General features: G+C 40.6%; 1 protein-coding gene across 1 annotated transcript; it reads right to left on the bottom strand.

Moving 5' to 3' along the window:
- Positions 1 to 14,776: 14,776 nt before the first annotated feature.
- On the bottom strand, positions 14,777 to 17,106 carry LOC146451140 (uncharacterized). The gene has a single exon (XM_085099551.1). The coding sequence runs from the start codon at positions 15,401 to 15,403 to the stop codon at positions 14,807 to 14,809; it is 597 nt and encodes a 198-aa protein (XP_084955677.1). The 5' UTR covers positions 15,404 to 17,106; the 3' UTR covers positions 14,777 to 14,806.
- Positions 17,107 to 26,093: the final 8,987 nt, after the last annotated feature.

The following is a 26,093-nucleotide window of genomic DNA, read 5'->3' as shown; positions in this document are numbered from 1 at the left end:
TGTGTGTCGCTTAGGGCAGTGTTTTTATCCAATTCTTTTTCCAAACCTGATATTCCTTTGTAAAGGATATCCTCACGGAACTTAGTTTTGTAGTTTTTGGCTGCTGCATATGAAATCGATTTTTCTCTTACTTTCATTTTTATCATAACCCAGAGCAGGGCCGGATTAAGCGAGTTGTCCGACTGGTATTTGCATTTAGTTTGATAAATACAGTAGTTGTTTTGATTAGATTCAAAAATTCCTCCGCTTTTAAGAGCGAGGTGTTTGGCTTCCAAAAGCCTCTTACTCTTGGGTTGTAGTGTAGGGCTATTTTAAGCAATATCATTGGATGATCGGTTTGGTACCCGGGAACAATGTCTGCCAGGTTGGAACAGTAAAGGTGATAAAATCAAGAGAAACGTTATCATCCTAAACTATGGCCACGGAGGACTCAGAATGATCAATATTGCCAGCTCTTTTAACAAAGCCGATAAGTCTGTGTGGATAAGAAAGTACCTGGACGAAAGTAATAAGGGGAAATGGAACGTTTTTTTTTGACGCTGAACTCGAAAAACTTGGAGGCCAAACTGTTTTTAGGGGCAACCTTGATATAAGACTCGAAAAAGCTTGCTAACAATCCTAGCCCCTTTCTGAAAGAGATTCTCGAGATATGGTCTGAATTAAACTATCAAGGCTCAATAGAAACGGTAGAATCCTTTCTCGCACAAAGCTTATAATAATTAATATTTGTATGGCACAAATTAGCATGTGCATATGATCAAATGCACCTAACAAGTTGTATGGTATGATTCTTTGATAAGAGTTATGAACAAACCGGTTTTCTATAAAAGATGGTATCAAATGGGCATTTCTCATGTGAATCAAATAGTTAAGGAACAACCAAGTACTTTCTTATCACCAACAGAATTTGAAAGCAAGTATCATACCAAGGTTTGCCCTTTGACACTCTATGGAATGACATCTACCCTCCGAGAGCTTTGGAAAAATAAAAAACCTCATAGTATACCACCAAATTGTAAAGAACAAGAGTCTTTCACAACCGCCTTTTTAAAATCAAACAAGGCGCTGTGGGAGCGTTTACTTGGGCGTCGTTGTATTGGGAGTATCTGAGCATGCACGTTTGTTCAGTCTTTGGTGACAGGTGAACGATAAAAGATTCGCTGAGAGTCTAAGGCATCATATTTGCGATAAACCAGATGTAGTTCGACCGAAAATGTCACGCAAACAAAATAAAACGTTACTCTCTTACTAAACATGTCGCATTTTGTAACCATGAGGTGCATCTAAGATAATGATGAATTTTGGCGACAAAGGAGTATTTGTGGTTCCAGTGGTAATGATGAATTTTGGCGACAGAGGGATATTTGTGCGAATACCTCTCCACCCTGATACCCTTTTTATCTGGGCTTTCTATGAGAGATGTTCCAGCTTTTTCACTGGTAACAATGCACAATCACAAAATGTCACGCATAACATGTAATATAACACATGCGTTCTATATGGGATGCCTGTGATAAGACAAACCTCACAGAACATCCGATTTACGGAAAGTTGACTCAACGAATCTATTTCATGATCACTGGAAAGGGACAGAACTTTAATGACAAAGTCAAAGCGCTCTGTGAGTGACCAAAGAATGAACGGTATTTCAAATTATGTCTACAGTTATTTGTTTATTAAACACGCTAAAAAGAAAAATAAACTTCACTCGCACTGGAAGGCAACGCAAAGGTCGAAGTGTACGATCATTCTTTTAGTGGTTTTGCGTGATTGCCAATAAACAAAATATCATCACACAAAAGAGAGTGTTTCCAGGTTTTAAAAGGGCTTTAAATGAAAGAAGCTGGGGTTATAAAGTGGAAAGACACTGTAGCTCCCGTGGCGATTGAATAACAAGCAGAAACCGTCCAGTTTTCCTTCCAAGAACCACCGAAAAATTTTCTTCCTCAATGCCGCACCACAGGGAGCACCGCTCATTTTATAGAGAAAAGGGTGTTCTCTGAAAGACATACCTGTGAGGGCAAAACTTTTATTTAGGCTAAACACGCACATGAGAGTCGTGCAGGCCTGTCAACCCTATTATTGCCATGTTGATTGTTAACAGGCAGGCCCCATTTCATGTCGTGAAAGACACACTGTACATGAACTCCGTAAAAACAAAGACAAAAAACATACTTCTCATGGTGTACACAGCTTTATACAGTCTCCATAGTGAGCTATATGCTGCAAAACATATGCACAGTTCTAAGGAAACACTTATCCGTGAACGAAATGGCAGTTCATGTTCAAAACTTAACGTTTTAGCCATCATGGATCCAAATCGCAGCCACCAGATTGGCTAAAACCAAGGAGCCAATTGAATTGCAGGGTTTTCGATCCGAAGCATGGGTTTATAACTTGACAAGAGAGCGCGTTTGTTAAAATGATACCGAGAACTCATCTCTATCATTTCTAAAGAATCGGCAACTGAAGAGATCCACAAGATTTGGATTGAAACCACGGTCTTGCCTGACCATTGCCTTAAATGCTACAGAATTTACTAACGGCCGAAGGACTAGTAGCAGCCCCTGGCCAGAGCACGTAATCAAAACACAGGAGGAAAATACTAAGCTCCCGCAACACAAACCTCACAGTTACAGAGCTTAGCGGAGCGATAACAAAACACACAGCCGTAACTTAAGCGGCCTTTAGTCCTCAATTTAATGCATTGCATAGCTTTCAAAGAAGCAACAATGCTAAAGAAAGGATCAAGAGACAAATAACCGTGATAAGGAGCACAACATCTTGCAACAAAAGCAAATAGCCGGGCCCGGCAATCTGACAAAAGCTACAAGATTATGTATAGTTATTACACGGTTCAAATCCTATCCTTACAACGATAAAAAGAGAGACTATACTGTCACCAGACGCACTGAAATGAGCCACACCAAGCCTAAACTAAATGCCACAAACCGCATAAGAACGACAGTCGCTAAACAGAAACAACAAGAGGTCAAAATGACTTTTGAGATCAGTTACAACACGTGCGACAGTTAAACACATGACTTTGTTCAGTGTCTATCGCGCAAATCCTACAAATCATAGATGGCATTTAATAAGAAGAAAATCCAGCGCTAAAAGAAAATTTACAGGGAGCACCGCTCATTTCAGAGAGAAAAGGGTGTTCTTTGAAAGACATACCCGTGAGGGCAAAACTTTTATTTAGGCTAAACACCCACATGAGAGTCGTGCAGGCCTGTCAACCCTATTATTGCCACTCTAAAAGACCGGGTTTTGGGTGAGATTTAAGATGCGTTGGCAACGTTAACAATTGCGAAATGTTATACTTTTGTCGGATCACAGGTCATAATTTATTTCATGCAGATGTCAATGTCATGTTCCTCCATATTATTCTCTGACCTTACTTTCTTGTGATGAACCGTAACTGGTCTTGTTAACGAATAGTATATTCCTTTAGTGTAGAATGTGCTTAATAGCCACCTTCTGTTCAAATTTGAGCGGCCTAAAATAATTTGACTATTGTATTAAAAATGTATGCGGATAATATCAGTCATTAAAAAAAAAGTTACGAAAAAACTAAGAAATTCTAGCCGTCACATTCTCGATTCTTATGTCTGTGTCTTGAAAGTCTGTACATTTCTTCTTCTTCTTCTTCTGCTGGAATCTTTAAGGCAGAGAAGAGCCGAGTGGAGGATAACAAAGGATACTTTTGCTCTTAGCCAAGACACGGTGCTGGCCTAGTCCTCTCCTTTCTTAATGACTAAGTAGTTCAGCTAGTCTGTTGTGGTATCTCTTACATTCCTTGACCATTCTGCCTGTGGTAGTTAAAACAAGGGATGTGAAGGTGCCTTGCTCCAACTCCATCACTTTGCTTGCACATTGGCGCTTTTTTTCATTCTCATGTTGCCTGTAGACTTCCTTGGAACTTAGATCTCTGCAAGAATCTGCATTAGGGTGACAAACCCTATCATCGCAGAATGCAGTCCTCTGTCTCTCCCAGAAGCCACGAGCGCTAATATCTAAACCCGCATCAGGAGCTCTGTTGGCGCCTCTGTTAAAAGTCTTCTCCTGTGATTTTCTGAAGGACTGGCCCCATTTCCACGTCATTACATACCATGTTCAACATCTCTGCTTCCACGTGGCGAAGCTCATTATGGTGCTGTATTATAAACCCACCCCGCCGGCATGCCATTACTCGATCAACATTGAATTAGTCCCTCCCCCCCCCCCCCACCCCCCACATGCACTTTCGGTGTGTCAGTGATTTCCCAGTCATATCTTAACTTGATCGCATCCCTGAATTCTCTCTTATTTAGATTGAAGTTCAGGTCTTTGATGGGAATTACTGTCAGCCAGTTTGATGCTCCCATCTCTGTGGCTTGTTCTACAGCTCCCGTGGTTCTTGTTGGCATAGAGGTCTTCTTCCTCTCATCCATGCACTCATCCTTCTTCTTATGCGCGCTTAGTTGCACTGTTCTTATTTCCAATAGATCCAGAGACTGATGCACTTGCTCCCCAATTTTTCTTACTTGGGGACCTCCCATGCACACAAAAAGTGCAAGAAGTTCTCGCTCGGCTTCAGTTATTGCGTGGTCCGTAATAGCTGGTATGATGGCTTCGGTTATCGCTCACTACAGTCAGCAATATCGGGCGGTGTGCTCAAGAAATACATCCATCAATGCCGTAGCCCAAACATGAACGCCGTATGGCTCCCCTGAGGTTGTAATATGGCCAACTCTGACAATTAATAATAATAATAATAATTAACAATTATGACACCTAACTGTTCACTCAGGTCGAGTAACATTAGTACATCTCACAGTTACCTCCCACTATTTCATTACTAGGGTCACCTAACGGTTTGCTGGGACCCAAAGGAAAGAATCCACAAATTCGCAATTCACAATTCACAAACCAAGTCTTACGAAGGGAGAGGCGAATCCCATAAAACACGACCTGGAAAAGCGTGGAATTTCCTAGGGCCTGTGAGACGCGCCATTCTTTCCCTGTGATGGTCATGTGTTATAATAATAATAATAATAATAATAATAATAATAATAATAATAATAATAATGGACTGTTTATTCAAAAATACATCGCAGTCATTAGACTGAATTGCGTGTTTTACAGAAAATATATAAATAGGTGAAAGTTAAAACTAGTTACAAACACATGTACATGATATAAAAATACAAGTATCTAATGCGTTGGCAAGACTGGCCTTACAACACAAAACATACAGATTATTTTGCAATCTATTTAAGTAGTATAGCCCTTTTCGCTCTTTCCACGAAAGTTTGATAACACACCCTAACAAATGATATAACTTTATAACACGCAGAAATATCATATGTACATAATTCTTCTTATCTTATTTATTCTTTTCATTTGTTGTTCTTTCATGTGCTTGTCCCTTTTGTCCAAAACTGAATCTATTTTTGAAGATCAAAAGACGACAGATCAAACGCAAGGGTCGCAAGGATAAAGACAAAGATAAACTGACATTTTCAGAAGAGCTTGAATTGTGTGGAGACGCGCCACCCATGCAGATGACTAAAGGAGGCCCACGCGGTAAGGAGTCAGAAGTGCTTCTAATTTTCATTTTTATGAATTTTCACTTGAAAGTTTGAGATCGTAATATAGAATGGAAAAAACGCAGAACATAATTGGTGGGAGAGCCCTAATAAAAGCGGATTGGCCGTTGTGTAGTGGGTTCCATGAAAATTGAAGACTAATTAGGAACAAACAACTGGAAAGTGGGAGCAGTATGACAGTAAAATTACTAATTTTAATTAAAACTTGTAAGTAAAAAAAAGGCTAATTGATAACAAGGTCGTGGACTAGTGTTTTTCAGCCTAGCTATAGACTTAAAAGAAGAAACAGACTAAGCTTTGCAAAACTCTAAGCTCTGTCTCTATAAAGAATGGACCCTCAGTGATAATAAATAGAGAATTGTCTTATTTAATGTCTTAAAATTTAAAGGGAATACAGGAAGGACTTAGGCTAGAATGTCGGTAACTGTTATAAACTTGAATAGCAAGGGAAATGAACTGTGGAAGTTTGTAGGAAGTAGATTGTCTTCAAATGTCCTAATGAGATATATGTCCATGAACTTCAAAATCATAAGCTTTATTAATATAAGATCGGTGTTTGCTTCAAACACCTCCATGCATGGAATAGATTTACTTGTAAAATGTTAGGCTGGATAAGGATTGCAGTGTAGTGATTACAAGAAATCTAAGTGGGCAACTTGCAACGGCATTCACTCGTATTTTAAAAAAGTTAAGAACAAGTCATATAAAGTCTGTGTGGGAAAAATCCTTCCCTTTCGCTGTATGTTCTGGTTCAGATAAAATTAAGGTAGATGATATAAACTAAGTTGACTCTCAGGACGCAAGATCAATGTAAAGCTTATGAAATTTATCCCAATCCCGAGCCATTAACCCAATAAACTTGCAAGGCATCTGGTGATTTTATGCTTGTTTATTGCAGGGACGAACCGAAGACTGTCAAATCTTACAAAATCAATGTCTGACATGGTACGAGTATATATCTGTTTCAGATATGTGTTCACCTACAGAAACCGTCTGAGGCACTGTGAAACAGCTACACTGCATGCCTTAAAACGTTTAAAGTGCCTATCACCCTTAGCCTGATTCCTTTCTTCTCAAAAGTAGACATGGAAAGTTACCTAAACAGGTAGAAAAATGAGATTTGAAGTTATTCTCGATCTTTGTGCTTTTTGTACTTAACTGTATTACATGTATGTTTTGTATTTTGATTTCAAAGGACATTTCTGGCTTATGAGTTCTGAGTTTATCACCTGCTTATTTGACCTCTTGTTGTTTCTGTTTGGAATCTGTCGTTCTTATGCCATTTCATTTTATTTAGGTTTGGTTTGGCTCGTCTCAGTTCATGTTCCGGTGACAGTACAGTTTCTCTAGTTCGGATTTGAACCGTGTGATAATCTATAATATTTTACAGATTTTATTTGCAAAACACCACTATGTACTCTTACCTTTCATTGCACTACTAAACTTACAATTTAACATACCATGCATTACTTACAATACAATACTAACTGTTAATACATTGCTAAAATAACAATACACTACTAGTTAACCACCCACTATACAATGCTTGTTTGCAATACATTACTAATAGATTACAGTACTTACCATAAATATAATTATGATAACAATACATTAACAATTGGAACACGCTACTCTTATACTTACAGTCGTCATTTACAATTAGAAATAAAGCAAAATGGGTGCACTATAATTGATGATATTTACAGCTGTACCACTACATAAAATCTCTCCACTTCACAACTTGATATTTTTTGCTAATTTTTGTGCAGTTATACAGGAAATACTTGCCGATGGGAATAAGGTTATTAAGGTTTTGAAACAAAGACGAGCCTTTTAAGACACCATATGCTATTTTGCATTCACTAAGATCTGTCACGCTATGTTTCCTACTTAATGCACGTTACCACACAGAAAATTCGTTCCAGAAAGATACAGTTGATTGGCAGTGCACAAATAAGTGAGAAATAGAGAAATAATTTGTTCGGTGTCAAGGCAAAAAGGACAATTAGATGAATTTATTTATTTTATTTTTTTTTTTCATTTTGTAGAGAAGACTATTGGTACTGAGGATATTATGTATTATTTTAAATTGAAACACGGATAGTTTGACTTCCTATGTAACACAAAAAGGAAGTGAGTACACCTTACCACATTGTGGTGGATTAAAACCACATTTGCTCAGTTTTGTGTCGGCGGTAGGAGGGGGATGATTTTTATGATTAATCAACAGGTTATATAAAATTTTACATGTTGGGCTTTGAATAGTTGGTGTAGGGCAAGAGGACCCGAGTTCTTCCGTTTGTACTTTTGAGAGTTATTTCCAATGACGTGGTATTGCAGACAATAGCCCATAATATTGTAGAAAGTCGGAGTTCAGATGAAATTTCTGTTGGAAAGAATGGAATTAGATAAAGCATTTATATTTTTCATCGACCAGGTTGGATAGTTTCGAATGCCGTTCTGGTACCAATATTTGAAGAACACTGACCTTTTGTTTACTTTTATATATTGCTTACTCCAAATAATTTGATTTCCTTCATCGGTTTTCGTCTTGGGTACGGTGTTGACTAACCTTTGCTAGTAAGTTATTACATCTTTATAAAACTTCGGTAGCAATTTGTCTAAAGTTATGCAGTTAGCCTCGTAATTGCAGTGGGAGATTAATGTGCCACCTCTGTTGGATAGTAAAGAATTCAGAATAGGTTTTCATGAAGCGTCATCAGTAGTGCATAAACGCTTTGCCCAACATAATTTTAAGGCTTTGTCAAACACTGTGAAGTGAGTCATGTTTAAGTCTCCCTCTTCTTTACATTTTACAATCGTGGATTTTTTAATTTTAGGCTGCTTATACTTCCAAATAAACTTTTTTTTTTTTACTTCCAAATGAACTTGAAAATTGTTGTATTAACCTCTTCGGAAAAGGACTCACCAGTGTCGAGCACGCTGCAAACAAAGTGAGTTTGGAAAGGGCAGAGTGTTTTTGACTATATTTATTTTGCCATAAATGTCTCTTGATGACCAGATGTTAAGTATTTTCTTTAAAGAACTGAGTTTGTCTTTAATTTTTTTTCGTTGCAAGGTCGTCATTATAAGAAAAATATATTCCGAGAACATATATTGGTTCTTCGCTAAGTTTTATCATTAGGTAAACATAATTATCCTAACCATAGGAGTTCTGATTTGGACTGGTTTATCCGAAGGTCAAGATAGCAGAAAACAAATCATAATTTTTAAGAAGATCACGACATTTTTTTAATTTGTAAGACACGATACAGCAAGCACCAGTAAATTTGTAAATCTCACATGATCGGAGTTCTCTAGGGCCAGAATCCTTCACTGAGAAAAGATTTCTTAATTTATTTTTCGGTTGGCTTGGTTTCCTTTGTTATTTTCGGTCGAATATATTCAATTATAAACTGTCTGCATATTGTGCATACAGTCTTTGCTCAAAGGAAACAATAAGGATATCAATAGTGCACCATTGGGACTACTTCACTTTATTCCCCTCAGTTTTTATATTTGTGACCGTGCACGGGAAAACGCTTATCTGTTAAACGGTCGCTAACGGACGGATAGATATCGGATAGTTAACGGCCTGCACAGCATTCTAACGTTTTATCCTAACGTTCTAACGGTTATCTAAATGTGCCTAACGGATGATCAAAGCGTGTTAATGCTTTGTTCTAACGTTGTAAGGGCTAACTAAGTATGCCTAACGGATGAAGAGAAAGTTCTAACGGTTGCCCAATTTGTTCTAACGGATGACTGGAGCCGTTTAACGGTTGTCTGACGGTTTAAAACTAACGACTTTTAACGAACGAATAGCTTAGCTTTCAGTCTGATGCTATAAACACATTATCAGGCCAAACCATTAGTAGTCTTAAAAGAATCACAAAGTGCCGATTTCGTCAGTCGTTGATGAGACAAACATAATTATACTTATTTCCACCGAAAGCAAAACTCAGTGATATAAACTATCACTTCCTCATCGAGATAAACAAACGCAGAATTCAAGTCCTTCGATGATGATTATCGTGTGAGATGAGAAAATAGTCCGAGGCTAACGTCGCTAAACGAGGGTGTAAACAATTTCACTTGCCAGTCAGGGTGAACATTTTTTATTGTTTTACTCAAATGGTTTTGTCGGTTTTACTTATTTTACACAATGACTTTGTCTAGAGTTTTTTAAAGTAACTGTTTAATCCAGCTCTGGATTCGCGAAAGATCACGCTCTCAATTTCTTGACAGAAGGCGAAGAGCAGTACCTTTGGATTCACGAGTCTTGAAGCGACGGGCGTTTTGTTGGCGCTGGTTTCATCAGATAAAGTTGTTTTTGTCGCATACATGTTGTTTAAAATTGGTTTCATCTGATTCAGAGTCAGAGACAACGAGACAACAGGCTATCAAAATATTCACCAAACTTCCCACTGGAATATGGCCGTTTCTCACATCTTGGAAAATGTAAACAACTTTATGCAAATTTTTGAACCCACACTTTGTGAATTGAAACCTGCCGAATGTAACTTGATACTTGTGAAGGAATTTGGTTGCCTAGCACTTAAACAAAATCTTACCAGTGTTTTCAGTGTGGCAATTCCTTTCTACGTCCGAACGACGGCTTCTGTCAGCATTTTATAACGTTAGTAGAAGCTTTAAATCTTGTAAAAGATGGTACTTTGGCTTTATCCAAGCAAACCTACTGAATATAGAAATGCGTCAAGCGTTAATTTGCGGTACTCAGTAGACTCGCAGTGTTTACGTTTGTTCCGGGTAATCGATCTTATCGCTCACACTGGACCCGAATGAAATTTTGCAAAATTGAAGTTTCCTATTTTACCCCAAGCCCTTAACCAACGGAATTGCCTTGCATCTTTAAAATCAACTGAACGATTACATTTTGCGGCCGGAGACAGTAAATGCTTGAGGTAGAGTGAGGGAAGGTTCATGCTAAGTCAACAAATATGCAAATCGGAACCGAAGCGCGCTGGAGGAGAGAAGTCTGTTGAATTTACTGATTTTATTCCGGGTCGTAATTTATTTTTGTGACTTAATTTCATGGAGCTGGAGCTACGTTCTGATTTCGCGGTAAAGATAGTTCTTGCGTTCCTAGCTATATCTCATGATTGTTTTGAACTTATTGGAAGCCAACTACAAGAGCCACCCTCCGTTAGGCTCTCGTTTCACACGGTGTTTAGGCGACCACATTCTACTTCAACGCGTGTCATGCCATTCTAACGGAATCGTTACCCGTTTTTTCGGGTGCTGGTTTATTCTAACGGATCCTAGCGGCTTCTCTAGCCGTACTAAAATCTAAACAGGTCAATAACCCTTACTTAAACGTGGTCAACACTAATTTGATGTCAAGATCATTACAATAACGATTAACAAGGCGGCGAATTTTGCTGTGAGCAACAGTAGAAAAATGGTCTAAATAAGGTAATTTATAAAAGTGTTGTTTACTCTGTGAAATAGTATTGGAGGAAGGAGGAGTTTGGGTGGAGCCATTTCAGTTGATGGCTGTGTTCAAATATTGGTAGACGCATTTATTGATGAGATAAACGGGGAAAAGATTCTTAAGCAAAATAAAATTTAATTTCATAATATCTTGGTGGAAGCCCAGCCAAGTTTTGTTGATTTTGAAAACCCTACTAGTTAATAAGACCGATTTTATATGACAGAGGTGTGAAACTGAGGTAATAGGTACGCAGGCCTGTAAAGGTCTTCTTACGGAAGGTACTACTGTCAATGTAACCATGGTGGGTATTGTCAAAAGGGCAAAACATAATCAATCTCTTTCTCCATAGTGAAGCGTGTGTTCGGGTGCTGACTATTGATATAGTCAAAAAATGCAATGGCATCCTGTTCCAAATGGAATAAACAAAACGTATCATCCACATAACGAAGATAAAATAGAACCTTTGGGCCTTGATATTGCTCTAACTAACTTTTCGTAGGTGACCCATAAAGAGATTGGCAAGGACAGGAGCTAGGGGTGAGCCCATAGCAACCCTATCAATTTGATCATAAAAGGAAGCTTTGAACAAAAAGTGAGTTTCGGCAGCGGCAAATGAAAAAAGACATTTGAGATCGGAGGGGGTAAGCTTGAGGTCAGGGTTCCTCTCAGAGATGTACTTCACTGCTAAGTCAATACATTCCTCAAGGAAATGAGAAATTTGCTAAACATGGGTAAGTTGTTGATTTCTTGAACAAAAAAAGCTCAATTTAAATCAACAAGTTCATCACGTCAACCTGACACTTGTGCTTCAGGCTTTATTTTCTTTCTAACACTCTGTTACTCACTAAAGCTTTTTTGTGCACTTAATCATAATTAATTGTGCATGTTTCGCCTAGTTATTATATAGTCCTAACGGTTTTTCAAATATTCTGTAACTGACAATGATGTTCATAACATCGAAACATGTCTTACAAATTAAAAAAATGTCGCAATCTTCTTTAAACTTACGATTTATCCAAAGGCCAGAAACGCTTTCAAATTTGTCGAGTAGATTAAACAAGTTGTATATTGATTGATCATCTTAAACAGATATGGTTGTGTCATCGGCATATTGAGCAAGTTTCATTGTTTTTCCATAGGTGACACCAATCAATACCTTTTATGTTGGAGGCTTGTCTTATTGCATTGCCAAGAATTTCTATTCATATAACGAAAAGTAAACCAGACAGAGGGCATCCTTGCCTAAGTCCTTTGGATAGCTGGCGTGAAGTGTTTACTTGCAAAACCGTGGTTAAGTACAGAGCTTGAGATATCATTATAGAATACTTTGTCGAAGTTGACGACCAAATTGAAATACTTCTAAACATTTTTTGCAAATTATTTCATTCAATAGCATTGAAGGCTTTTTCAAAATCAAGTAATACTGCCGCACCAGGAATATTTTTCTGCTTCGTAAACGCTGTTGTTGTTTTCTTTGTTAGGATTTGAACTGTGTAACTTCATCTTCGTCTTGCAGTTTATATATTGCTATGCCTGTCCTTTTGTTTTTGTGACAAGATGTTGTGTTTCTGATCATTGCTCTTTGTCTTTTAATCCTTCCTTTAGCATTTTAGCTTTCTTAGAGAGCTATGCAATGCGTGAAATTAAGGGCTTAAGTCTGTTTAGTTATGGCTTCTTTTTTTCGCTTCCGGCTCCGTTCTGAGGTTTGTATTACAGGAACTTGGTATTTAAGTAAAAAGTTTATTTAACCTGTGTTTTGAGTACGCTATTAAGCTAGGGTGGTCTAAATATTTCAAATCTTTTGGTTGTAAAGAATGTTTTACTGGGGTCGAAGTAAGTGAAATTAAGCAAGATTTTTTTTTGTGAACTTAAGGCTTACCTTTTTACAACACATCAAAAATTTTACACGCAGACCGCCAAGGAAACAACTGTCGGTATTACATTTTTGTGGCGCAATTGCAAGCTTGTTCAGTTGATATTTTTATCATTTTTTTAATCGTATTTAAACTTAAATTTGTCTGGTAGTAAGAGAAATAAATTCGCAAAACGTTTTGAAATATTTCGATTTTGATATCCTTTTGAAGCAGTATTTAAACATGTCAATCGATTGACTTGTTAGATCAACTGTTAGTCTCCGTTCTTCGCAGTCAAATTCAAGAAGGTTTTGAGAAAGAAAAAGTTAAAGAATGCAAACTACTTAAATCATGTCACTGTGGCCCTTCATCTGCTCGCTAGCGGACAGCAGTTTCAGAAGTAAAAGACTATTCACCTCTTTGCATTCATTATCGAACGGTACAACGTGCAGAACTATACCTTTCTGCACATCTGGGAAGGTACCACATCCAACTACCACATATCTTCCCGGCACATTTCAAGTTCAGTACAGAGACTGTAGTGACAAATGAACGAATGCTCTGTGGCCGCGATACTGGCTCGACGTCACAACCTGTTAGTGCCCAGTCTCTCAACTGCTCTTTTTTTGTATTCAATATAGTGGAAAACAGCCTATTTGGGGGGATTTTGTTCTTTGATGAAAACAAAACGAAACACTGAAGGTCTTATACATGCATTAAACTCATTGTCAATAGATGAGCTTGGAGAAGGTGCCTAAGAGAAGGTGGCGCCATGCAAGAAACAAGCAGAGCACGCAGGTATCCATGGCAACCCTGAGAGCAGCAACCACTCTGGCACCATCACACTGAAAGAATCAGTGGAGATACTTACCAATCCACATACTTACCATGACCAAAAGAAGGGAAGGGGGGACAGGGAGCAAAAGCACGCAATGAGCAGATTCACTGATCGATGCAGCATGCACGCCCTTACACATCTGGAAGGCATCAGATATCACGCCCTGCAAAAACCCGTTGTGGTCCAGAACGCGCATGCCCGCCCTAATACCGCAGGAGAGCATTGGCTCGAGTCTAACTTAGCCTAAATTACATTTAGCCGCAATTAAACTCACCGTCAATAGATGAGCTTGGGGAAGGTGCCTAAGAGAAGGTGGCGCCGTGCAAGAAACGAGCGGAGCACGCAGGTATCCATGGCAATCCTGAGAGCGGCAACCACCCAAAACCCTTAGCCCAACAAGGTGCTTGGAAGGGCAAAGGGCCCGTGAACAGGGGGGACATGGGACCTGAGCCACATCCAAACCGTCCCAAGCACCCTCCCCCAACTCAAGAAAGCGTAAATAGGAGAAGGAGACCCACTTACCCAAGTATACGCCGCAAGGCATGCAGCATGACATGCAAATGAGGAAAGCGCAAGGGAAGAAGCCTGCCATATTCAAAAGGCCAGGCTGCACAGTCCACAACATTTAAGGCAAGTAACTATGCCCCAATTTCGCCAGAAAAAGGCAGCACTCAGCACGTAGGTTGGCCACGGCCTGCTGTATCCGATAGGCGAGGCTATGTGAAATCCCCGCTTGGGATCGTATGCCCGAATCATCAGTCATGCAACCTGAACGTCAAGACGAGAGCAGCCCCTAAAGCCCAAATTGCCGTCGCATAAAGGCAGGGTTGCAAGATCTGAGCTCTAATAACACTGCAATCGAGTGGAAACCCACAGGCCACGGTGCGAGATGGTCACCAGCGACTAGCCCAATAGTGCCAGCCCACCATGTTCAAAAAGCACAGCTGTGCCACACAAAAATGGAGCAGTAAGCAGGAGACCGTCAAGTCCAAAAGGCCTATAAAAACGCGAAGGCTACAGGGCTCTGGAGCCGAATTCCAACAGCCAACAAGCTGGATGGCGAAGTTCAGGAATAAGGAGTCAGAAGACAGGACAAATTAGCCAAGGCCTCAGCGGGCGTCCTGATATAAAGCTGATAGGTGTTACTAGACCAACGACCCAATGCCTGAATAAGGTGGTCAGGGATGCCACGGTGAGCAGCCACTGTGGCTGCACCAATCCCGAAGCTGTGGCTGGAGAAGCTGCCGGGAACGCCAGCCCTAGCCAAAATCTGTCTAATCCAATTGGCAAGGAGGGGTTGAGAGAAAGGCCGACCGTCCTGAAGCAAGAACAGCGGACCACCTGAGTTACCCCTGATAGCTAAACAGTCCATCTCAGATTGCAGAGCACAGAGGGGGTAGACTCCCCTACCGATATGGATAAAGCAGCCTTTGCGGAAAGGGTTAGTCTTCGAAGCTTTGATCCTCACCCGCGAGCAAGACGGCTTGGAATCTGAATCAACGGCAATGTCAGCTAAGCTCAGGTGAAGAGAATGGGAAAAGCTAGCCAGATTCGGAACTGTGAACTCAGCTGATCGCAAAAAATCTAAATAAGCGAGATTGCAAGCTGCCCAGAATATGCGATGGTCAAATAGCGATAGGTCCAAGGCGCTAAAAATAACCATTAGGATGTCTTCTGTAATAGGCAATCATTGCAGTTCTGAGGAACCTTGACAACGTTTGATTCCCCTGACCACCCTCCAAAGACGGAGATAGTCGACAAGAGGATCCGGGAAGCCCTCTTTAATGTGCAAGGAGCGAATAGCAGATAAATAGACCTTGATGGAACCTGCTAAAAAGGTGGCAAACAAGCACAATGTCCACTTGTCGGTAGGGCATTGAGAGCCACTACGATGCAATTTTCCCATCTGAGAACAGAACTGGATGAATTTCCTCTGGCCAGAGGCGTAAGACCTGCGAGTGGAAGTTGCCAATCCCTGCACCAAAAAGAAGTGGCACTGACTCTCTAGGAAGGCTCGATCAATTCTGCCAATAGCTGGGGAGGGACGGTCACTGGAAGCAACTGCGCCTCGGGAGCAAATCACCTGAACTCCTGCCAATGAAAACGGGATAGAGCATCAGCAATAGTATTAAGAACACCAGGAACATGAAGGGAGGCTAAAGAAAAGTTAAATTGAGCAGCTGAGGCAAGGAGGTGGCGGAGAAGACGCGTCAAAGAAGGAATTTTGGAGGTTCTCGAATTCAAGATATGCACCAGGGAATCATTATCGGAAGGAAACAGAACATGATGCCTTGACCAGGAAGAACCCCACACACGTGCAGCAATAACAATGGGAAACAACTCTTTATAGGCTATTGACTGAGAAGCCTGAGCTGGGGCCCAGGATCCGGTGAACCATTGGTTCCTGAAATAGGCACCAAAACCGAGAGAACCAGAAGCATCCAAGGTAATTTCTAACTCAGGGGTAGCTGACATGCCTGGAAAAAGCCAGAAGTAGACGCCGTTCCAGGAAGACAAAAATTGATGCCACCATTGAAGATCCAGCTGAAACTCGGAATTGAGAGGGATAGGGTGGTCGCGCTTGCAAAAACAACGCAGGAGGTCAATCATGCGACGCAGAAAGGTTCGACCTGGCCAGACCACCTTGGCAGCATGATGTAGATGGCCGATGAGAGATTCCAAATGATGCCTTGAACACCAGCGATGGCCAGGCCAAGCCAAGCTTGCATCAGCTCCTGCAAGGCATGAAGCTTTTCAGCGGGGAGACGAGCCACCTGGGCCACAGAATCCAATTCGATACCAAAAACCACAAGGCAAGAAGATGGGCCAATACACTTGTCAGGGTGGAGGGGGAGACCCAAGGAATCGCAAACTGCTCGTGAAGTCGCCAAATTTTGGGCACATAGATTAGAATCACAGGGGCCAGCAGTAAAAAAATCATCTAAATAATGCAGATCGCACACATTGTAGGAATTGAGAAGGATCCACTCCACCATTTCAGCGACCGAGTTAAAGATAAATGGGGCCGAACGAAGCTCAAAAGGAAGGGCCAAACCACACAATAGAGGTTGCACCACTTCATACCCAAAAGATAACTATTGGATGGATGCACTGCTATATTACGGTATGCCGCCTCCACATCAAATTTAGCCATGAGGGCCCCACGACCATACTTAGAGATCATACTAATGATTCGGTCAACCCTGATATACTGCATGGAGAAGTCCTCGGCATTAATGCCATCATTAACGTTCAGGCCCCCCGGAGATGACAAATCAACAATGAGTCTCCACTTGCCTGGTTGCCCTTTCTTGGGGATGACCCCAGAACTACTAACATGCAAATTTGGTAATGGGCGAAGTGGAAAGGGCCTGCTACCCTAGGAAGAGCGCTAGATAATTGTCCACTACATCAGCGTGTTGGTTCACAGATGGTTTGTTTCTTTTGGCGGACTGGAGCCGCCGAGGCGAGTGAAAACCGAGTTTGAAGCCATTACGTAGACCATTCAAAACAAAAGAAACTTTGGTCTGGTCAGGGTGACTCGACAATTCACGTGCAAAGACATTTGCCTTCAATGGGCTAACCATGGAGACTGGATAAAAGGCAGTAAAAGCTGGAAAGCAAAGAGACAATTCACACACATGAGGCCCAAGTCCGCCACAGGCTAGCCAAAGAGTAACCCTACCACACACACACGCAAAAAAAAATGTGGACGAGACGCATCAATTAACTAAACATGCATAAATTAACACCTCAAGCAACACGGAATAATTAAATAACGGAATAATTAAATAGTTTTAATAAATCGACAGAAGAGCATAACTAGTGTCCAATAGAGGCTTCACAAAAAGGACAGGAACCGGATACCTAAATTGAAACCCGATGGATTACATTAATCAATCTGTTAAGTTGTCAGCAACCATTCAGCTAAAATTCCGGCTCGAAGGCCACACTTAACAAGGAATATAGTCACGTATATGACCACGCCGAGAACGAAACGTCGGGAAATACTTTCTTTCCTTCTTGATGTGCTCTTTTAGTTTCTTGATTATTTGTTTGTTTGTCTTTTTTTTTACGTTAACCAAACATAAGCAACGCGAAAGAGCAACAAGTGAAACTGAACAAAAACACGAAGAAAGTCACTTTCAATGACGTTTAGAATACTACTGTCGACGAGACTTGTTGGTTGGCGAGGAACTGGTAGCTGGAGACCGTGCACGACGTTTGCCATCACTCTGGGACTTCTGTTCGGATCGATTGGGGCAAACTAGAGCCCGATGGGAGCCAGAGCATGTGCTGCAACGATGGTGATAGCAGCAAGTAGCGTAGGGGGCTGTGCAATGTCCCTTGTTCCACGAAATACAAGAAACATGCCGCGTGGCCGCTGCATGTTTGCGGAAAGCCTGATCATACGCGAACCAGACTCGGCCGTTGAAGTGGCGATAAATGCATAAATAAGGAGCTTGTAAACCGTCAAGTCCTTCCATCGCTACCAAAAAAAGGTAGTGAGGATGAACGAGAAAATGGTGAAGGCACTTAGTCCAGCTGGCTATGTCATCAATACGCCGACGCTGTTTTTTTTTGGAATTGTTGTCAAGACAAGACAACCGTCCAAAAGGAGCTGAGGTTCAGGGAGACAATCTGAGACACCAATATTGCTGGAATCAGCGAGAATCTTGGGCCAACAACAAAGTGTTGATCCGCTACAACGCCAGTAATAGAACTGGGAACTTGGGCGGCATTGAGTGAAATCGGAGCAGTGAGCAAAACGCTGCTCAAGGAAAGCGCCGATGACGAAGCGAGCGCAGGTATAGGCAAAAGTGGAGACAAAGGAAGGAACAACTATAGGAGCAGGCCTATCTTGAGGGGTCACACTGGCGGCCTGTCCAGATGGAAAACTCGTCCCTGCGGCCAAGAGAGATGACGTTAAGGAGCCAAGAGACGTAATGGAAGCGGGAATGGCAATGGAACCCCCCTGAGATGGCTTGTGTCTGGGCTGCCTGCTCGCGGGCCTGAAAAGCGGCCTGAACGGTTTGAGTAACGCCACAATGTTTGGCGAAAGGGACGGAGCTTGTCCAGGCACCGGGGCATGGGACGCTGATGAAACAATGGTAGTTCCCAAAGCAGATGGCTGAATGGGATCTGGCCGAACCGCGTGGAGTGTTGGCACCATTGTCGAAAGCGCGTTTGCACTGGTCACAGGAGCCTGAGAAAGTGGGAACAGGAAAAAAGCCGCTTCCATGCCAGTGTTTGTTTGACGGGTAGCCATTACTAACACACACTAAAGGCCTGAAGTCAACGCAATAAAAACAGAGAGCAAAAGCACGCCACAAGCAGATTCACTGATCGATGCAGCATGCACGCCCTCACACATCTGGAAGGCATCAGATATCCCTGCAAAAACCCGTATGTGATCCAAAATGCGCATGCCCACCCAAATACTGCAGGACAGCATTGGCTTGAGTCTAACTTAACCTAAATTACATTTAGCGGCATTAAATTTTCGAAATTCATGGAAACTATGTAGGGGTGATAGGTACTTTAACTAAAGAGTATTTCATGGGCACTGGTAGGGTTGATAGGATGATGACTAGCTCCAGCTTCTGGACGTGAGTGCTGATGAACGATAACAGGGCTATTTTTGATGCAAAACATGCACGTCTGCAAAATGCACATAAAATGACGAGGTAGCATGATGGCCTTATGTGTCATCTGGCATTGAGAGAATAAGCTTACTGGTAGGAAGGTTACACAAGGGCACTCTTTTTATTGTCGGTCTAGACGTTCCACAAAGGGATTATATGTGTGAGATGTCAGATCTGTAGTCAAAAAAAAAATCTTTTTTCTGTTTTTAAAATTTCATGCTCTTCAACTGATCTCTTCATGTAAACAGCCCCTTTTGTAAGTCTCTTGTTTGTTTATTTTAGGATCTAAAGCAACACCGGCAGTCTCAGCAGATGCATCTTTCAGGGGATGAGGAAGAACGTTTGCGCAAAGACAAAGAACAGGACATGGAAGAAATGGAGATCATCCTTAATGAATTTCAGCAGGCACTTACAGAAGAACAACAGACACGACTTTGTTATGCCAACCGGATAGAAGAATTGGAAAGAGATCTCGCACAGATGCAAAGAAAACCTGGTGATAGAGAAGGAAGAGCAGAAGAACTAAATGGAGAAACAGGAAAGAAAAAAGAAAGAACCGCAGTAGTAAAGAAATCGAGCAAAGCAAGAAATCAGAATGCTGAGTTAAAGGAAAGCCTTGAAAGTGATCTTGCGCAGACTCATAGAAAGCTTGAAGACAAAGAACGATTCATTAACGAATTACAGAACACACTGGAAGAAGAGAGACGAGCAAAAACTGCATTGGATGACGAGTTGAACCAAGCGAGAATCGATGTCAGGCAGTTGGAAGAAAGACTGGAAAATGAAGGGCTGTCAAGACAACGTAATAACGAGAGTCTTCAAAACAGCATCAGAGAACTACAGCGCCATTTGGAAGAAGAAAGTCGAGAGAAGACAATATTAGAAGAAAGGCTGCATAGATTGGAAGAAGAAAAGGCACGAGCAGCATTGGGTGAGTCAAATGACTGGGCCATTCCACGCGAGGAGATAATCTTGAGCGATAAAGAGTTGGGCAGAGGAGCCTATGGCGCTGTGTTCGAAGGTACATTTCGTGGTTGTAAAGTAGCTGTTAAAAAATTCCACATCTCTTTACTTTCCGATTACAATCGTTCAAAGTTTGAACGAGAATTGATTATGGCGTCATGCTCTCGTCATCCCAATCTCTTACAGCTTATTGGTGGCACAAATGATGGTAACAATATTTGGGTTGTAACTGAATTGCTTGATACTTCCTTACGGAACGTTTTATTTCGGAGGGAATCCGAACTAACTTACAGCCAATTAGTCATCCTCGCTCTGGATGTGGCTAAAGGTTTAAACTACCTTCATCTCCACAAGCCAAGTCCCATTCTACACCGAGACGTCAGCAGTTCAAACGTGCTGTTATGGAGCGGAGATGATACTTGGAGAGCCAAGCTGTCTGACTACGGATCCGTAAATGTTGTGAGTGAGCAAATGTCACGGAATCCAGGCGCTAGAATATATGCCGCTCCTGAGGCCAACACTCCCAATGAACAGTCACCAAAGGTAAGAATGAATTTAAAGTCCAGTCATTTCCATAGTTTTACACCCTCGTAAATCCAGCCTCCCTGTTATTTTGACCACATTTTAACAGCCTGGGCCCAGTTGTTCGAAAGGCGATTAACGCTAATCCCCGATTAAAAGTTAACCGAGGTTTGTATCTCGCTCGTTAAAAGTGATTTAAATGCTGATTTTTTGCATAAGTTAAAGAAAAGTCCTGGTCAAAACTGAAGGGCAAAAGTCTTTTGGAAAAATGATTATTGATTAGCAATTAAACTCGGATCAAACTTAACATTAACCCAGGATTATCTTAATCGGGCTTTGAACAACTGGGCCCTGAACATGTGGTCGTATTAATTGGTTTCCACTGTATTATTTTGGAGCCTTTTTGATGGTGCCTTTAAGCACTTGATAACACTGGTGCTTTATAAGAGTATTATGATTATGATGACCAGTGCTGGAAATAACTGTCGGTCATCGGACATCATGTCCGAACGTCTCACCAGCACATCTTGACTTTTTCCCTTGAAGATGTTGTCCATTGATAAAAATTGCTCATATAGATGGTTTGAGCCATATTCTAAAGACACTCATAATTCGTAAAGCAGAAGTGTTTCCTATTCCTCTACTTGCACAAGTGGTCAAAATAACTTCTTTGAAAATTGTTCAATAATGCATTGCACAGTACTGTCATTTTTGTTAAACGCATTTTGGTGATGCGCCGATCATGTTTAAGCTAATTTGACTTTCCTGTACGGAAAAAGTTTTGTTTTTGGCACGCGCTGGCGTCAGGCGTGAGTGAATGAAATGTTTATTGTCTTAGCGTCACGGCAAGTACTGAAAAAAGACAATATTTCCGGTTCTGTTCAGCCCAATTCACTGATTCAAACGGCAAAATGCTTTCTCTGCGTAGACAAAACAAACTTTCTGTGATGCGCCGATCATATTTAGGCTAATTTGATTTTTCTTCAAAGAAAAAGTTTGTTTTGTTAGCACGCGTCGGCGTGAGTGAATTGTGAAATGTTTATTGTCTTCTGTTGCGTCACGGAAAGTACTAAAAGAATGATATCTTCGGTTCTGTATGGCACAATTCGTTGATTCAAACGGTAATACTCTCTCCCTTTATAGACAAGATTTTCCTTCAAAGTTTCTGTGATGCGCCGATCACATTTATTTGATTTTTCTGCAAGGAAAAGTTGTTTTTTTTGCACGTGCCCATTGTGAAATGTTAATTGTCTTCTATAGCGTCACGGCAAGTACTGAAAAAATGGTATCTTCGGTTCTGTTCGCTGATTCAAACGCTCTCTTTATAAATATCTTTTGTTGTTTGTTTTGTCCAAGTGTGATGCAACGAACATTATGCGTTATTTTTTGGCAAGCGATCGAACGTTTATAAAAATATGCCGCCGCATTCGTAATCTGAGTTGCGAAGGGTTTACCTAAAATCCGGAATCCGGAATGCAAAAATATGAAAATTAGTCGACATGAAAATTTCAACGAAGGTTAAAGTCACTTGGGGAACAGTTTTTCTAGCTCTTGAAAAAATTATAATATCAGTCAGGAGCCCAGTGAAATTTTCAAAAGTTTGCCTAGGATTACAATTGCTGCAGTTAAGCTTATGGCATGTATTCTAAGGCAGTCCCTTTAAAGTGTAAAGCTTTAAAAAACACCAGAACGACACTTATCTATGTATTTTAAGTCAAATACACAAAATCCGAAAATCAGAAGAGACCTTTTTTTTCCCTGCTTAGATAGAGGGCAATATTTTAAACCGAATGTTTCTCCAAATGGTCAAACTATTTTCAGTGGTCATTTTGTTTCGCCAATTTTCCTGGGTAAATCCAATTTTAAATGGTATACAGTCAAACCTGTATATAACGGTCACTGAACAACTTCCCAAAAATCGTCCCTTATATTTACTGTTAAGTTGACCTGCATATAGCGGTCACCTGTATGTAACGGATGCGGTCACCCTTTAGACTCCCTGAATCCACAATTTTATTATCTTCTACCTGTTTATAACGGTCGGAGCGTATATCACGAGGGAAGGGACCCAGTCATCTCTACCTGTGTGACGTCAAAGCAAATCATCATTTGAAAAGTTGTTTTCGTTCAATGGCAGCCACATGTATGAATTTAAGACTCTGATCTGCCGTTTTCAGAAAGAAAACAAACGTTTTTCAAGCGGTAAATCAAAATAATAACTTCTAAGTAGTACTCAACAGTTTAGACGGTGGAAATTGGGAGAGTTCACAGCGAAGAAACTATGCTTTCGCAAACAGATCGAATATTAAAACGCGGAGGAAACCAGACCAGTTCAAGTAGGGGTTATGACGTTATCACACAGTAATTTCCGGTATGATTCCCAGTAACGCAACGATAAAATATCATGCAGTCTCTCTGAATAAAACCATTCAATTATTTCAATTGCGAAGGGAGGATAGTTTTTAAAAATCTGCGAAGCATACAATAGGGAATAAATGGGGCTACATTAAGCATTCCGTGTAAATGCCATTAGCAGGGCATCTTGTTGAATGTAACTTTGCAGAGATAAGACGGCAAAGTTTATCTTACTGAGCTTTTATCTGAGTCATCTTCGCGTGATCGTTTTTGTGGCTATAGAGGGGTTGCTGTGAGCTGTTTGCTGGTTAGCTTGAAATAGAGCCATATTGTGAAACACTTTTTGGCAGGTAGAGCACTTATATTCTTGCTGAGCCGCTCGTTTTTTGTGAACTTGTTTCTCGTGGCGTTGTAGATCGGATTTGTGTTAAAAAGTCTTGTCACATTTGGAACATTGCTGTTCTTTCATCTTTAAATGAGTCTTTTCGTGACGTTCTAGAGCGTCTAATCTGGTGAAAATGTTTCCACATTTTTCACATTCATGGCAAGTCATTTTGACAGACGGCATGCCTGCATCATCCTACAAAATAGCACAAAAACGTATTAGTATCTCAATAAACCAAACAATATTGTACGTCCAATCAAAGATACCTCAGCTGATCGTTTTTTGCCGGCTCCATTCTGTACATCGCTTACAAGAAGCTGTTCAATATCCTGAAAATAGAAAACAAAATCGGTGAATTTTGTACATCATCGAGTAGAGGCCTGAATAATACAAGAGAAAGGAAACAACCTTGCTAAAGGAATAAGACCATCTATGAGCTTAATAATCTTTTAAATAAATATACAAGATTTCAAAATTGGTACTACATACCTCTTGTGGAAATGTCAACGCCATCATTCGATAAACTGCGAGACAAAGCCGATTACTTGGTATCTCGTTGCCAGATACCATTTTCAAATTCTTTCAAAATAATATCAAAATCCATGATTACTTCTCAAACTCACAACTTGTTAATGATGCACTTGGCCGCTATTGCGCTTTTATACGCTGAAGGACAATAAAAATGGACTATGACATTATGTATCCAAAAGTAACTTTAAAAACTTGTCAAACCGGTGATACTGACCAAGACTGCCATAAGATAAAAATAGAACATGACAACATTGATAAACCTGTCAAACCGGATAATAACCTGTTGGTAAGGCTGAAATTAAACAACATCATCCTATTGAATTTAATGTCACGTTAATGAGAATCCACCGCATTTTAGTCATGAGATCAAGACAATCGGGTATGACGTCATCGACGCATCTTATGTATGCCACGGCAAATTAATGAGATTCCTCCGCAAAAATCCGGAAACTGTGGTGCACCCTATACTAAAACAATAAACTTCATGGCGGCCATTTGGCCATTTACAACGTAACAAGCCACTACACTTTCTAATATTGTACAGTTTAAATTATTTCAATTTAATAAGTGTCTTGGACCCAACTGTATCCCTTACCAACAATGGTATTCTCCCGGGGGTATTCTTTTGAATTTCATTGAAGAGTGTTTTGATAGCAATAAAGTTTGCTATTTTTAAAAGTAATAATTTAAGGCTGAACGGTCCAGACGATGAGCTGCAAGGCATAGATGCATCAACCAATCCAGAGGATGCCAGTTACTGGGTTGGGGTGGGAGAAGTTGGGCCATGATATATTCCTGTCAATTTGGTAGGGGATAACAGATTCGGCATCAGGAAAAGTTCGTTTGAATGTAAGGATGGGGCTGCTTTGGAGTCTCGGCCTGTACTTTTTTTTCATCTTTTACTCACAGTATTGTCCTTAGCAAAGCTGATAGAATAGAGTAAAATGCGATAGAATGAAATTAAACGAAATACAACGAAAACCTATAAAATCAAAATCAAGTCCTGTACATCCAAAAGGTTTTTATCCAAGTTAAGTGTTGTCTCGAATCGAAAGAGAAAGAAGCTCATTAGCCAGCCATGTTTTAACCTTTTAGTAAACTCTTAGAGTACACGAATTAAGCTTCGATTCGGAATTATATATCTTTGTTAATAAACTACTGCCCCTCATTTTGTAAACAATAGATTCTCGCTAACAGCTTTACCTTCTTCCCTAGATGGATGTGTACAGCTTCGGTGTATTGTTGTTGGAAATGTGGACACGAAAACTACCGACTGGTGAACCCCACGAGCTCCAACAGGAAGCAAAGAAAGTAAAGCAGGATAACCTCAAATGGCTCATTCAGCAGTGCATAAAACAAACACCTTCACAAAGGCCTGACATGAGTCGAGTGTTGGAAGAACTACTTAGGCCATCAACTCCGTTGAATCGATTGTTTAAAAAGCTGAAATAGCTTGATTAGAAATAATCAACGGCATAAAAAGCGGGAAAAGACAAAACTTGCAATTTTTTCAAAATATGCCTGTCAAAATCTTGTTGCTATGGAAACATCAAGTAACACGAACAATGACATGTTTTTACCAGATTGCTTTCAGACAATTTATGATTGTTTAAACTTAGCGTAGACAGTTTCTGAATTTTCTTTCTCTTGGCTGGCCCTCGTCTTTCAGGGCCTCTGGATTCTAACGTTGGCTCCCTAACTATAGTAAAACACGCAGCCCTCGTCAAGGCGACACTTTCGATTTCTTTCTTCATGAACTTTTAACGTCATGATGAAGATTGAAGTCAGTTTAGGCTCAGAATCTTGACATCGTAGCTGTTCTAGCTATAGTTTCAATCATAATGGGTATAAATGGTTGGAGAAATCAAATAATAGATCGCATACGAGGGGGAAGCTGTAGGCTATAGATATGTGATTTGAAGATTGTGTAAATCATTTCGCTTGTTTCTCAC

Source organism: Pavona decussata, unplaced genomic scaffold (genome assembly GCF_977016875.1).
Source record: "Pavona decussata unplaced genomic scaffold, jaPavDecu1.1 SCAFFOLD_396, whole genome shotgun sequence".
Taxonomy (NCBI): Eukaryota; Metazoa; Cnidaria; class Anthozoa; order Scleractinia; family Agariciidae; genus Pavona; species Pavona decussata.
This window is presented reverse-complemented; position numbering and strand designations above follow the sequence as displayed.